This window comes from Elephantulus edwardii, unplaced genomic scaffold (genome assembly GCF_000299155.1).
Source record: "Elephantulus edwardii isolate Elephantulus edwardi_28Jun2011 unplaced genomic scaffold, EleEdw1.0 scaffold00006, whole genome shotgun sequence".
Lineage (NCBI taxonomy): Eukaryota > Metazoa > Chordata > Mammalia > Macroscelidea > Macroscelididae > Elephantulus > Elephantulus edwardii.
The window spans coordinates 30,597,902-30,613,309 of NW_006399756.1; the positions used below are offsets into that span (position 1 = coordinate 30,597,902).

The window sequence follows — 15,408 nt, forward strand, 5'->3', positions numbered from 1 at the left end:
GGGGTTTTAGCTTCTAGCAACCCCAGGTGAGAACACAAAACTTTTCTATTGGGTTTTCTGTCTTTTAATCTTGATTTTTTTGGTTTTTTTCCTCAGCTAGGTCTTTCTCCTACAGAGCTGCTAGGTGGGCTCAAACTGCCAACCTTTTAGTTAGCAGGCTAGTCTTAACTATTGTACCAACAGGGCTCCTTAGGGAGCGGCATTTGTAAAGGCTCTAAGGTGGGGAGGTAACCCAGGAGAAACCAAGTTCCTCCTTGGAGGCAAAGATTTTGAAGCTACATCTCAGATACTTTGGGCATATGGCCAGGAGGGATCAGTCCTTGGAGAAGGACATCATGTTTGGAAGGGTGGAGGGACAGTGCAGGAGAGGAAGAGGTGGGATGAGATGGATTGACACAGTGCCTGGGGTCATGGGGGTAAGAGAGTTGGAGTTAGTGAGACTGGCTCAGTATAGGGCAGGCTTCAGAGTTGTTGTACATAGGGTTGCTGTGAGTTGCAGGCAACTAGACAGCACATAGTACAGAGTGACCAGGGCAAAATGAGTAAGGCAGGGAAGTAGTACAAGATAAAGAGAATGATAGACTGGAACCTTTGGGCAGGGCAGGGTAAAGAGTTTTCATTTTATTTTGGATGTGGTAGAAGTCATTGACGATTTTCAATATGAGCACGCCGAAATCCCAGTACTCACTTTAAAAGCTTACTCCTGCTATGTAGAGAATGAATGAGGATGGCAGCATAAAGGGGAGACAACTGGTTAGAAGACTATTACAGTTTTCCAGGGAAGAGATGAAGACATCTTCAAATAGAGTAATGGCAAGAGAGGGAGCAAAAAGTAGATTAATATACATTTAGGAGATAAAATCAGAATAACTTAACCATTGATTGAAAAGAATTGGAGAGAAAGATGGCAAGGGTCACTTTCCAGTCTGAGAAATTGAGAGGTTTTATCAAGCTGAAGAAAACTGGAGGGTAAAGAAGGTATCTGTGGAAGAAGGCAGAAGGATAGAGAATTCATTGACTACAGTCCACATTTTTCGTTTCTTTGTTATGTAAAATTTCAGGTAGAAATACCTGATTAGGAGCTAGGAGCTCAGGAAGGAGATTTGTGTGGGCAATTTAAGTGTTTGAGACATTAGCACATAATTCATATTTAAAGCTAAGAGAATTGATGAGATCACTGATAAGTTACCTAATGATTGTCTCCCCACTGGACCTGTGGCAACCAGCATGGTTGGTTATCCTTTTGAGTTTAAAGTGTTCGATTTTTGTTAATGGGCTGTCCTTACAGATCTGCAAATTCTCATGTATCTGCCACCCTGTGTTGCCCTGAAATTCCCCATCCTGTGGTGGAGGGAAAGACACAGGATCCTGATCCACAGATGTTCTCTGAAAGTGGCCTTTAGCTTGCTGATTTCTGTTTCCAGTGAGCTGAGGGCCATGCCCATTTTCTGCCGCATACAGGACAGATCATGAAGCTGAAAGAACTCGAGCGACCAGCTGTGCAAGCATGGAGCCCAGCTAGCCAGTACCCTGTGTATCTGGCAACAGGTACAGGGCTACTGTGGGGGAGGATCCACCGGGGACCCTTACGTGATGTGGAACTTAGTACCCAGTGTTCCCACCAGGCACGAGGAAGCTTTTGGATCACAGACGGACAAGAGATAGCTTTCAGCAAAAGTCAGGGCATATCGAGTGTTTGGAGCACTTTGGGGTGACCTTGGAATATGACCCAAAGCTAGGCACCTCATGCTCCCTTGCTTTCTTCAGTTACCATCGAGAAAGAGTACATCTTCCAGTCTTCTCTTTTTTTTTCTATAATTATATTTTATTAATTTTCATAAACATTTACAGAGATTTTGGGCTTCCACTCATTCATTGTTGCATTATTCTCTCTACCCTCCTCCCAGTTTGTTCTTGTCCAAATGCCACAGTGCTTGTCAAAGCCAGTTCTGATTAATCTTCTTTGTCAGTGTATCCTTTGCCATTCCCTATCACTCCTCCCTGAGAGAGACTTCACCCTGAGTCATAAGGAAAAGGGGATGGCGTATTCTCTTAGCTACTTCCTGCTGAAAAGGGACGCTGTGGGTTTCAGGGTGAAGATCTTCTCTCACTACTCTAAAGGGCCCCTTTGGCAGTAGGAAACACATAGACTATTATGGAGATTGATTTTGGAATTCAGATGCACTCTTATTGATTGTGCTTGGCTGTACATGTACATATCCTTGAAGATGTATCATGGGGGTGTTGCAACCTAGAAGACACAAATTTGACTAACAAGTTATAAGTACATGAGTCCAAAAATTATGGAAAAGTAAAAGAAAAGATTCTTTCATTGTTTTACAAACCCTCCCCCAGGTCCCCTCCACCATGCAGCCCTCGCTCTAGTCTCCTGTGATGACAGAAATACCCAGTTACATCTCTCTTTTAAACGGTTCTCTCCCTCCTCTGTTTCAGTGCAGTATACATTATTGAACCCATCTTACTCAGTCTCTCCCCAACCCCAAGGACAGTCCCATTCTACAACAGTGGCATCATGTAATATTTGTCCTTTTGTGACTGGGATATTTCACTCAGCATAATGTTCTCCAGAGTCAACCATTTTGAATAATATTGCATGAGTTCCTTGTTTTTTAATGCAGCATAGTATTCCATTGTGCGAATATACCACAGCTTCTCTAGCCATTCGTTTGTTGATGGGCACTTAGGTTGTTTCCAACTCCTTGCTATTGTACATCTTCCAGTCTTCTCTTGTTCATCATCTTCCTCTCCACACCTTCACCCTTTTATACCTCAAATTCTCACACATGCATCCTTGCTTATGTGCTGTTTCTTGCCTTTTCTTATGCCCAGGAACATCCGCCCAGCAGCTAGATGCCTCTTTTAGCACCAACGGCACACTGGAAATCTTTGAGGTTGATTTCAAGGACCCCTCTCTGGACCTGAAATGCAAGGGAGTCCTTTCTGCTTCGAGCAGGTATTATGTATGAACTATTGATGGGTGGATAAGCAGGGCGTATCGTGATGTGGAGCCAGGGGAGGAGTGTGGCTTTTTTTAGAGCTTCCAGGAAGACAAGTGTGGGAAGAAGGAACTTTGCCAAGTTGTAGAAAAGTTAACTCTGGGTTAACTTTGTAAAATCGTCCTTAAAAATAGCCACCCACCTCTTTTTGGTCAGCCACAGCAGTTGCTGTGTCAGACATGTGATAGGAATGCCTCACACATGCCTGGACCCACGTGGACCTGATCACTCCTTGAACCCAGAGATTTGGCTTTCTTCCTTGGCTCTTGTGAAGATAACCACCTTACACAATATTTCCCTTGACTGCCAGTGAGGAGGACGAATGCCCCTTTCCTCATTGCTGGCAGGCACTGATTGGATGCTCATTAATTCTCTGGCTTTGCCAGATCTCTAAGACTCAGTACTGTTGTTTATTGAGAACAAATCTGCATGGCAGGTACTGTGCGAGGGGTGATATCTTACTCATTCTTCAAAGAATGAGTTAAGTACCTCTAGCCCTGTTTTCCCCAGGAGACAAATGCAACTCTAAGAAGTTGCAGTTTAAATCTAGGCCTGTCTGACTCCAAAGCTTACTTTTTTCCTATTCTTCAGTTGTTCATGAATAGGTTTTATGAAGGCAAGACAGAATTACTGTCTAGAGCAACAGTGTCGTAAGTTTTTATACCATTAGGGAGAATGTGAAATTCATAGTATCAAAGTTATATATTCAGTATGAATGATACACATATATGACTGTTTTTTGGAAGCATGAGTGGCATCCACTTCCTAAACAACATGCCTCCGGAAACTCAATGAACTTTGATAAATGTCAATGGTTGTAGAGGGGCTTTCAGGCCTTTTGTTCATAGGGTCACTGTGAGTCGTCCTGGACTCGAAGGCAATCAACAACAACAACAACATGACTGTTTTAATAAAGTTTCTGTCTTTTAAAAAGTATAACTAGAAATCCTTTTCTTGATGTATTTTCTTTCTTTCTTAGCTTTGCCAATGAGTTGTCAATTTTATCAGTCCTTTATTTTCCACTCAATTATATTTTAAAAAACTATTTTTTTAATTGTGATTTTACAAAAGTTTACAAAAAAGTTGGATTTTCATTCATTCACTGTTGCACATTTTTCTCCCTATCCACCCCAGTTCACTTAAAAAAAAAAAAATCATTCCTTGTTGTATAATTTCCTCCTCCCACCACCTCTCCCCTAGTCCACTTTGCTGTGCACTTCTTATTCTGGGCTGTTGTCATACAGATAATGCCTAATCATATACTCCTTTTAAACAGTTCTTTCCTTCATCTCTTCCAATGCAGTGTTCATTATTTATCTCCTCTTTTCTTAGTTTCCCCCCAACACTCATGTCAGTCCTGTTTTATAATAGTGGTATTATGCAGTATTTGTCTTTCTGTGACTGAGATATTTCACTTAGCATAATGTCCTCCAGGGTCATCCATGCTGTATAATTTTTTATGAGTTCCTTGTTTTTCAGCGATGTGTAGTATTCTATTGTGTGAATATACCATAGTTTTTCTTTTCATTCATTTGATGGGCACTTGGGTTGAGTCTGTCTCTTTGCACAGCAATAAAAAGCCTCTATCTGTTTGGGTGGCAGGTCTGGTTTTTTAAGGGTATAGTCCTAGGAGTGGAATTGCTGGGTCAAATGGTATTTCTATTTCCAACTTTTTAAGAAAGTTGCCATACCATCTTCCATCGTGCTTGCACCATTTAACACTCCCAACCTTGCCAGCGTTCAAAGAATCAACTCCTCATCTTGTGATAATACCATTTGTTTTTCTATTCCATTTAATAAATACTTTTCTTACATCTTGATGAATTATCTTATCTACTCACTTCTGAAATTACTTGGCCTAGACTACAACTATCCATCTGATGACCATTGACCTGCCTAGGCATTTTTCAGTCTATTTTAGGTAGCAGTTAAGACGTTTAGATAGAAGCGCTCTCTTCTTTCTTTTTCACAGTTTAACTTAAAAATTGGTTGCTATTCTTCTCCCTTTATTGAGCCCCTTATTTTAAGATACCCACCTCCATCTCGGTCAGCATATGTTGTTTAATGAGAGTATCTCATATTGCTTTGTGGTCCCAGCATCTGTGTCCCCTGGCCATTAGGCCCTAATGGATTTACCAGTACAGATGATCTATTCCTAACCACTTGCCCACTTCTAACCTGCAGGAACTTTGAAAGTAGACTAAATCATACAATTGACACTATTGATAATAATTCATGTCTACTTTCTCTTTCTACACTTTGTGTTCAAGAATTGATTCTCATTCCCAGAGACCTAAGAAATTCTCTCTGATGCACTTCGAGTAGGGCTGATCTGAAGCAATCATCTTGGACGCTCCAGGGTCTGAGACACCCATCTCTCTCTTTTTTTTTTTTTTTAGCCCAGGTTAGATCATTTCCTCAAAGGTTAGTCTCACAAACTATTGGCTGCAATTAGCAGTTAGTTATTATGCAGCCTCCTCTTTTTTTTTCCTGTGTGGTATAGTGGCAAGCACAATTGCTTTTCTATAACACTAATAAAGCTGTATGACTTTGGTTAACTTTAGTTACATGACTAATTTGATTTTCTCATTTATGTGAAAAAAAAAAGAGGTGGTACAGGTGGTTTCAAAAGACTTAAACCTTTAAGAGCTCTTTGGTGGCCTAATGGGTAGGAGCTGTGCTACCAACCCAAAAGCACATGATTTGAATCTTTAAGCTGCTCCACAGGAGAAAGATGGGCCATCTGCTCCTGTCTGATTTACTGCCTCTGAGGACCTGCTGGAGGGTCAGCTGTGCATCAGTGCCGATTTGAGGACGCATACCACCACCACTCTCAGTCCTTATGTTCAGCCTCCTCTTTCTTTTTCTTCTTTATGTCTCTTATTATTAACTTTTATTGTCATTTGTGATTCGAGCTAAACTTTACTGAGAAAACAGGTGTTTCATCCAACAATTCATACAGACATGTTGTTGTTGTTAAGTGCTGTTGAGTCACCTGCGACTCATAGCAACCCTACTACGTACAACAGCTCTGAAGCCTGCTGCCCTGTTCTGAGCCAGTCTCACTTGACTCTGACACACCTACCCCCATTGCCCCAATCACTGTATCAAATTGATTACAGTCTTCACATTGCAGTAACATTCTTTTCACTTCCTCCTTGGGTTTCCTTTTTCCTTTCACCTTTCTCTCCAATCCCTTCCCACCTTCTGAGCTTTATCCTCTGGAAATGCTGCCCTTTTGATTGTGTTTGGTTGATTGATTGTTCCAAGGAATGCGTTCCTTCCTGGTGATGCAGATCACTGTTTGGCTCTATTGTTTGAAAGTTGAGTCACGGGCATGATTTCGTTCAAGACCTGAAGGGTAACTAAAGACGATAGTCCAATAGTCCGGAGAGTGATCTTTATTTTCATTTGTGGTTTGAGGGAAAGTTTATAGAGCAAATTAGTTTTCCATTCAACCGAGTATTCACATTTTGTTTCATAACGTTAGTTGCAGTGCCTTCAATGTGACAGCCCCACTTCCTGCTTCCTCCTTGGATTCCCTCCTTCCATGCATCTGTCTTGCCTGCCTTCTGAACTTCGGTTTTGGACAAGCACTGCCCTTTTTGTTCTTGCATGGTTGATTATTTGAGGCACACCTTCCTCAGGAGTGTTTGTTTTTGTTGTTTATGTCTTTTGGCAGAGTGAGTTCAATGTGCGAAGGATGTGTGATGACCACAGTCTCAGGCTCTGTCAGATCAGTAAGTCTGGTCCTTGTTAAGATTTTGTTCTGCATTTTCCACCCATCCTGTCCAAGGCCTTCTGTGGTGCAGATCAGAGCAGCACGCAGTGGTAGCTGGACACTTGTCAGATTCTTCTGGCCTCAAGCTAGTGGAGACTGTATGGTTCGTGTGATTCATTAGGCCTTTGAACCAATTGTTTCATTGAGTCTTTTTTTCTCTTCTTCTGAATGAGGAGGTCTCAACAGTTACATCTTTGCCTCTTCATTACCAAGTTCATATATGCTTTAAAAATTCTCTTCCTTCCAGAGGGCAAAGGGGTAAAATGTGCAACAATGAATGAGTGGAAATCTAACTTATCTTTAAATGTTAGTTAAAATCACAATTAAAATTAAATTTTATTTTAAAAAATTATCTCCTTTCCTCTGACTGCCTTTCCCAGCAGATCTATTATCTTACGTAACTACTTTTGAATCTTGATGATCCTTTTACCTTCAGTCTATGTTACATCATAAAAATATTGTCTATCTACAAATGCCTGACTTAAACAAATGTTGTAACACCCAGTGTAGGTGGGGGAAAGCCACAGCTATAGATATACTTCAAGTACATGAGTAAATGACACTGAACTTGATCAGAATGAATCTGAATTACTGTGTGCTGAAGCAAGTCATATTTGCATTGTTAGTGAATCTGAGTCAAGAGTGAAGACTTAGGAGAGAATAATACACTGTTTATGTCATTGATTTTGGGACTGAGGACAAAGCCTCTGGGCCTCTTATAACCCAAGAGTCAGAGGCCAATGTGTGGTCTGCCACACACACTCAATAGCTTGACAGCATTCTTGTACTAGGCTGGTCAACAGGTCTGGTGTATCTAACACTGTAGTTCTCAAGCCTAGCTGCTCATTAGAATTGCCTTCAGAGTTCTTGTTAAAAATACAGATTTTTTTTTAAATTTTTTTTAATTTTATTATTTGTGTGTGTGTGTGTGTGTGTACCGTCAAATCAGATCTGACTGGTACAGGAGGAGATTGTCCCTCCTTCCTCAGCAGAGCATCTGGTGGATTCGAACTGTGCACCTCTGGGATTGCAGTGCAGCTTCTTGCCACTAAGCCACCAGAGCTCCCCAAAAATACAGATTTTTGAGGGCCTGTTTATGGAAATTCTACTTTATAGGTCTGGGTAGGAGTTAGAGAATCTGTTCTCTTTAGGTGTACCCCATCATTCTGCGATACCCCTTGTCTTTGTGAACCTGGGAACCTCTTTAGAACCTCTGTTCTTATATTTTGAAAATCCTCACCTTCCTGTGCAAACTTTTTTTCCAATGCCTTCTCCTTAAGCCTCTACTTTAGTAGCTCCTGTTTCCAGGTTTAAAGATAATAGTTTTTTTAAAAAAACTTTTTCACTTTGAAAAATTTCAACTTGTAGGAAAACTACAGAGTAGTATAATGAACACCCATGTGCCTTTTACTTAAATCCAACAGGTTGTTTGGGTTTTTTCCCCTCCCCTCTCTACTTTGTGTACCAACAGAGAGAGAGCATGTGTGTGAGTGAGATACAACAGGAACAGGAGAGTAAACTCTAGAGAGGAAGTGCACACAAGCTATTTTTTGCTCTCTGTTTAATTAAAGAGCAGAGGTGATTGACATTCTTTGAGACCATTTGGTAATCAACACAGCTTCCTTGTGTAGCTCTCACTGGCATCCCACTCACTCACGTGTTCGCGTTCAAGACTCACTCATGTACCAGCCTTCACTCTCATGTACCAGCTTTTACTCTCACTAGTAAAGTGGTTAACAATGGAAATGCACTCTCTCTATAAAGAAATTATTTAGCCACAACCTGTGCTGTGCATTTCAGATACGCTGAAGTTACTTTGCCATCTTCCCTAATCCTTTGGTGTCCAGATGCCATATTCTGATCTATATGTCATGTGCTCTGACCGTCCGGAAGTCACTGCAACTTCTATTATTCCCATGTGACCCACACCCGCTGACCATAGTCTCCTCTGCTTCCTGAGTGACCTCTTTGCTTCTCTGGCTACAATATTGACTTGCCTTCTGTCCATGTAAACTCTAGTTCATGGGTGGTGTGGCAGCCTCACAAGTCAGAGGGGAGAGCACATTTTTCTATGTATTTAAGATCAGTGTGGCCTTCGACAACATAGTCTACCTGTCAAGAGCTTTGGAGTAATTGTTTGTGTCAGCTCTGCTGGCCTGGCCTGCACTGGTGCTTACCCTCTCACTTCTTGTGATCTAATCACTGGAGATACAGTCTCCTACCCAGTGGCCCCACACAGTTTCTTTGCTGACTGTTCCCCGGGTGTGGGCACATTTCATTGCTTCTTGGTAGATAGCAGCTTGCAGGCAGGGATCTTGTGACATCATTTGGTGTGAAATTTGACTTCTCTGGAGGGATGTGGAAATGTCCTTGGCTAGCAGCTGTGAAGTAGGAGACAGATCACCCATGAAGCTTTCACAGGCTTTCCCTAAAGGCTTTTCAGGTGAACCCATCTTTTCTGCAGTGGCCCAAAGTCACTGCTTTGCTTTTTTTTTCCTTTTCACTTAATTTGAGATTCATCCATGTTGTGTAGTGTTTCATAAATTCTTTGTTTGTTTGTTTTTTTTGCAAGAGTTCTTTTTATTTATTTTTCATTTCAGTGAACATCTACAGAGATTTTGGAATTCCATTCATTCATTGTTGCACCCTTCTTCCCCCCCACCCGTTTGCTCCTCTCCTTGAAAAGCAAAAGAAAAACTCCCTCATTGGTACACAATCCCCCCCCAAACCCCCCAACCACACCCACAACCCCAAATATAATCCACTCTGCAACCCTCATTCCGTACTCTTACGATAAACATAATGTCCTAAAATATAATACTTTTAAACTATTCTCTCCCCCATAGACTTCAATGCCGTAAACATATTTCATCCAGTTTTTCTCAGTCTGCTTTTTTTTAAATGTAAGATACTGCAGAACCTTGCTGGTAACAGCTTCAGAATTGTAAGGGTGGGGAGGGAGTTTCCCTGCTGGGTCATTTAACCTTATGCCTCTGTCTCCCCTGTAGCTGTGTAGCAGTTCCCTGGGCCAGGCACATTGGAGGGACTTGAAGATGGAAGTCCTTGGGTCTTTTCTATCTTCCAGTTTGAGAGGAAAAAGGAAATGGCAATTGTAGATCTAAGACACTTAACGGTTCAGATCTTCCTCTGAGTAAGAAGTATTATAGAGTACTTAAAAGCTCAGGCTCTAAGACAATGTGGGCCTAGCTTCTTATTTGTGCTTCCGTTTCCTCGCTTGACAATGGAGAGAACAGTACTTATGTAATTGTTGAATATTATGTTAATATATGTAAAGCCCTTGAATAGGCCCCTGTTTGGTATAGGCAAGCATACAGTAAGTGTTACCTTGTTGCTTTATCACCAGCCTGTTTGACTTGTGAGGATTAAGTGAAATAATATATTTATAGTATTTGTCATAGGCCTGACTTCTAGAACTCCCCCATTAATTTGGGGGTCACAGTATCCAACATTGTATACAATGGATCCAGTTGTACCTTCCTACAAATAGGTGCATGATTCCATCTGCCCCCCATCAAAAGTGTGATGAGACCCATGTGAAATTGCTTACCATAGATTAGCAAGTAAACGTCATTAACCCCATGAGTACCTTGCTCAGTACAAGCTGGTGTGTGCTGTGATTACCAGCTCATCTTCTCCAGCTGGGATAATGCTAACTGGGTGAGTGGTGGTGGGGTGGGCCTTAATCATAGGATCACACAATTTGATGGGTGGAGGGGGAGGTGGGTAAACAAAAGGGGAAAGATCCAGTGTGAAAAAGAATGTAGACGAACTTTGTAAGCAAACCAGTATATATTAAAAAAAAAGTAGGGTAGGAAACACCCACCCATAATTGAGAGGCAGAGGCCTCCAAACTTGTGGTGCAGCAGAGGTACAGTATTCTTTTAGAGAAAGGATGGAGAACAGCTTCCCATGTCAGGGAGATGAGCTAGCGAGGGCCTAGCTAGGGTGGGGATGCCTGCGCGTTGGCAGAGGCTGAGAGACCCCCTCCCTGTGCTTCCTGACGTGGACCTGGGTCAATGCTGATGCCAGTTCCTTCTCTGTGTAGGTTTCACAAGCTGGTCTGGGGGACCTTTGGCAATGGGCTTCTGGAAGGCTCCGGGGTTCTCGCAGGTGGCGGTGATAATGGCATGCTTACTATCTACAACGTGACCCACATGCTGTCTTCAGAGAAGGAGCCTGTGATTGCCCAGCAACAGAAGCACACAGGGGCTGTCAGGGCCCTCGACTTCAATCCTTTCCAGGTATGCCATTTCAGTTGGTCAGACATGGCCTCGTCATGGTGTACCAGGTCTGAATGAAAGCATTCATTTCTGACCACGGTCTGTAATCCTGAGTCCTTCCCAGGATGTTACAGGGGAGGATTTGGATGGTCCCAAAGCTGAGCCCCTTTTTCCTTCTCTCATCTTTTCCTGACATGTTGTTGTTGTTAAGTGCTGTCGAGTCGCCTGCGACCCATAGTGACCCAGGAGCTCTGAACCCTCTCTTGTCCTGAGCTAGTCTCACTAATTCCTACATACCAACCCCCATCGCCCCAGTTACAGTATCAATCCATCTCATCTGAGGTCTTCCTCTCCTGCGCTGTCACTCCACCCTTCCGAGCATGATGTCCTTCTTTAAGGACTGGTCTCTCCTGGCCATGTGCCCAAAGTATGTAAGACAGAGCTGCAAAATTCTAGCCTTCAAGGAGAAACTTGGTTTCACCGTCTTCAGGACAAACCTATTTGTTTTCTTGATGGTCCATTGTATGTTCAAGACTCTTCTCCAGCACCACAATTCAAAGGCATCGATTCCTCTTCTGTCATCCTTATTCATTGTCCAGCTCTCTGATGCATTGTATGTAATGGTGAAGACCATGGCCTGGATTAGGGCGCACCTTAGTCTCTAGCCTGACATCGTTGTTTTCAGCACTCTGGAGGGGTCCCTGACAGCAGATTTTCCCAATGAAATTTCTCTTTTGATTTCCTGACTGCAGGAGCTAAGACTGTTGATTGTGGAGTTGAGCAAGCTTTAATTGCTAACAACTTCAATCTCTTCTCCACCTATCATGGCATAGCTGTCTCCAAAGGTCTATTTTTCTTGCAGGGAAATCTCTTGGCCTCGGGGGCCAGTGATTCTGAAATCTTCATTTGGGATTTAAATAACCTGAGTGTGCCAATGACAGCAGGCTCCAAATCACAGGTGAGGAGGCCCTCAGGGTCTTTAAATAAGTCTTGGGTTCTGGACCCAAGCAGAGCCCGGGAGGTTTCAGGCTTTACCACTAGGGGGCAGTAGAACTCCACAGACCTACGTGCTACTCTAGCCAGTTAAGCAAGATTGGAGGACTTTAGAAAAGTTGACTCCTGGTCATTAACTGTTTTCTTCTGGGAAGAAAATGAGTAACAGAAGGCAGTAAAAAGATGCTGCGGAAAGGCATAGGGATGCTAATTGGTTTGCATAGCTAAGGCAGGGTTAGGTGGGGCCCTAGGCTCAGCAGAGAGTAGGACACCCAGTTAATTTTTCCATTTTTTGGGTGGTTGTAGCTGTCAGCTTTGCCTCATTGCTCTGTCTGTAGCTGTGCTGTGTACTGGGGAGTCTGAGTGTGAGTTCTGTCTCTAAATGTGTCTTGTCATTCTGTAACTGGGCCCACCTTTTTGCTTGCTGGCTTTTCATGCATGCTTACAGTATCACGAGGTAAGTTGAACGTGCAATTGATAAAACCTCGTGCCTGAAAGAAGTGGAGGTTTCCCCATTTGCCTTCACTTTCTCTGGGAAGGTTGGATGTCTGGGCTCCTCCCTCCCTGGCTTTCCTCCTGCTCTTGCTTTCTTTGCCTTAGACCAAAGGTCTGTTTTAAAAAACTTTATTTTCTCAGAAGCATCGTGGGTCAGGGGCAAAACACAAGTATATACCTTCTATCCCCTCCATCTCTACCCCAATACCCGAAAAGGATACTCCCTGCAAAATGTAAATCCTAGCTTCTTGAGTCTGTCTTCATTTGGATAGCACTCTTGGGCTTTCTGTGGGTGGTTGGTCCCTAGGGGGTGAAAAGTTATCCTCTCCACCTCCGTCCTGCCTCAGCAGCCCCCTGAAGACATCAAGGCACTCTCTTGGAACCGGCAAGTCCAACATATTCTGTCTTCTGCTCATCCCAGTGGCAAGGCAGTTGTGTGGGATCTCAGGAAGAATGAACCTATCATCAAAGTCAGTGATCACAGCAACAGAGTGAGTAGCAGCGGCCACAGGCTTGAGTTCTGGCCTTCCTTTCCTGGGCAGTGGGAACTACTCTTTCATGGGCCAGCGTTGTACTTGCAGCTGCTGCATGTGCCAGTTAAGCCCCTGAGCAGAGAGGGAAAGTGTAGAGAAGCTAAACAGAGCTTATCTGGAAGCTTCTACTATCCCGTACTTAATCATGGCCATCACTAGGTCCTAATGCTGTGCTCTTCCCAATCACATAGAAGAAGACACTACCTTTCTTGAGAGTGGTCCTGATCACAGCCCCTAACCTAGGGTGTTAGGTTCCAGCACCCATTTGGATCTACTTTGTTCACAGATGCACTGCTCAGGCCTGGCCTGGCACCCAGACACGGCCACCCAGTTGGTGCTTTCCTCAGAGGATGATCGCCTCCCGGTGATCCAGCTGTGGGACTTGCGCTTTGCTTCCTCACCCCTGACGGTGCTGGAGAACCACAGCAGGTAGCCTTTCAATGTCCATGTCGTGCTTGTGGGATATGCTGACCTGAGGAAGAGGAGAGAACAGTAGGCCATGGCTACCAGCCATCCTCCCGGACTTCCAGGGCGTCCCGTCCTCAAGTTCCATCAGCCTTCAGAGAGGTGTCATGAGAAATACTCTTGATATGAAGATAATGCTCATTTCCTTAGGTGACTCCTTCAATTTGGCCCCTGTCTATTTTTCCCCCCTCATTTTGTTTGTTGTCATGCACCATTGAATCAGATCCGACTGGCACAGAAGAAGATTCAAACCATGTACCTTTGGGATTGCAGTGCAGCTTCTTGCCACTAAGCCACCAGAGCTCCCTATCCTGTTTTGTTAATGCTCCTTGTCCTGAAATGACAGCTGTTGGGCCCACAGCTTAGGAAGCAGCCTCACAGTCTGTTCTTTCTAACCAAAGGGCTGGGTTCTGCCTTTTTACCTTCTAGGGAAAGGAACTCAGTTGGCCCAGAGAGTTAAAGTGTTGCTCTGTTAACCTAAAGGTCAACTGGTTGAATCCACCAGCTGCTCTGTGGGCAAAAGATTCACAGGTTCAGAAAGGGGGAGGATCACAGGCAGTGGGCGGAGGAGATGTTTGAGAATTAGGTCCTCACTGCCTTCCCAGGCTGAAACCTCCATCGACTAGGTTAATCCGTAGGAATGGGGGTTGTCTGGTTCATACTGATTCATAACTCCCACTCTGCAATCAGGGAAAAAAGGAGGCGGCCATCTGGCAAGGACTTCTGGGAGGCAGACTGGTACAGCGCACGGGTGCTGGAGCTCAGCGTGGGGTCGAGTCCTCCCCAGGGCTGCTTTTAGGCTGTGCAGCTGGCTTTCTTTCATTTGTAAAATGTCACCAGACCACCCATTTATAAGGCTGAGATTTTTATCTAAAATGCGTATGTAAGGCATCCCACGCACAGGAGACATTCAATAAGTGTTATTTTCTCTTTCTTTTCTTCTTTGAGGGGAATCTTGTCAGTGTCCTGGAGCCAGGCTGATGCTGAACTATTACTCAGTAGCGCCAAAGACAACCAGCTCTTGTGCTGGAACCTGGGGAGCAGCGAGGTAGGCTTGCCCTTCTGTGGAGTGTTGGGAGGGGACAGGAGATGGCTAACTTTTCTGCCTGCTTTTGGGTTCCGTCAATGGCGTGGTCTCCAATGCTTGTGTTCCTTCACGTCAGGTGGTGTATAAGCTACCAGCACAGAGCAGCTGGTGCTTCGATGTGCAGTGGTGCCCTCGGAACCCTCCAGTGTTTGCTGCGGCCTCCTTTGATGGCTGGATCAGTCTGTACTCTGTGATGGGTGCAAGCCGGGAAGTCCAGCAGGCGAGACAGCCTAACAAGGTTTGAAGGGCTTGTTGCAGACCGCTGAGGGAAGGGTCTTTCTCTGTTGGAGGGAGAGAGGAGGGTGTATGACTGTGAAAAGATGGAGGCTGTTGAAGACTGGGGAGGCTAGATCCCTGGATTTGGGAGGGCTACATTTTTGCTCCCGTGCCTGCCTTCCTGGGAGATGTCAGTTTCCTGCCACTCCAAAAAAAGGCCTTCACCTTGACTCTGCTTCCTGGAATATTTTCAGGGACACTAGTCTCCGTGCTTGGGCCATTGTTTTGGGAGTTTCAACTGTCTTGCCTCCTTCTTTCCTGTAGACCTTTTTACATCACATTCCACTTGGACACAGTAGGTGACTAAGTCACATTGCCACACGGAGACCCATGCTCCCTGCAGACTTAACTCCTGTCCCATCCCCACCCACTGGAATATGGATACCTAACCTGCCTAGACCAGCTGGGTGTCCCAGTAGAATTTGTAGGTGGCATTTCAGCTGGTCCTCTGCTTCATGCTGGTGATACAGGTGACCTTTTGCCCTCAGATTTCCTGTTCCCTCAGCAAAGGACAGCCTCT

The 15,408-nt window shown here is 44.1% G+C and overlaps 1 protein-coding gene across 1 annotated transcript in view; it reads left to right on the top strand.

The window, feature by feature from the left end:
- The first annotated feature begins 1,469 nt into the window (after window positions 1–1,469).
- Window positions 1,470–15,408, top strand: part of SEC31B (SEC31 homolog B (S. cerevisiae)) — a 29,883-nt gene continuing 15,944 nt past the window's right edge. Inside the window, 9 exon segments of the mRNA XM_006880026.1 lie at window positions 1,470–1,548; window positions 2,851–2,974; window positions 10,865–11,060; window positions 11,902–11,997; window positions 12,875–13,018; window positions 13,347–13,489; window positions 14,474–14,573; window positions 14,689–14,850; window positions 15,377–15,407. Of these exon segments, the coding sequence (XP_006880088.1) occupies window positions 1,470–1,548; window positions 2,851–2,974; window positions 10,865–11,060; window positions 11,902–11,997; window positions 12,875–13,018; window positions 13,347–13,489; window positions 14,474–14,573; window positions 14,689–14,850; window positions 15,377–15,407 (1,075 nt within the window).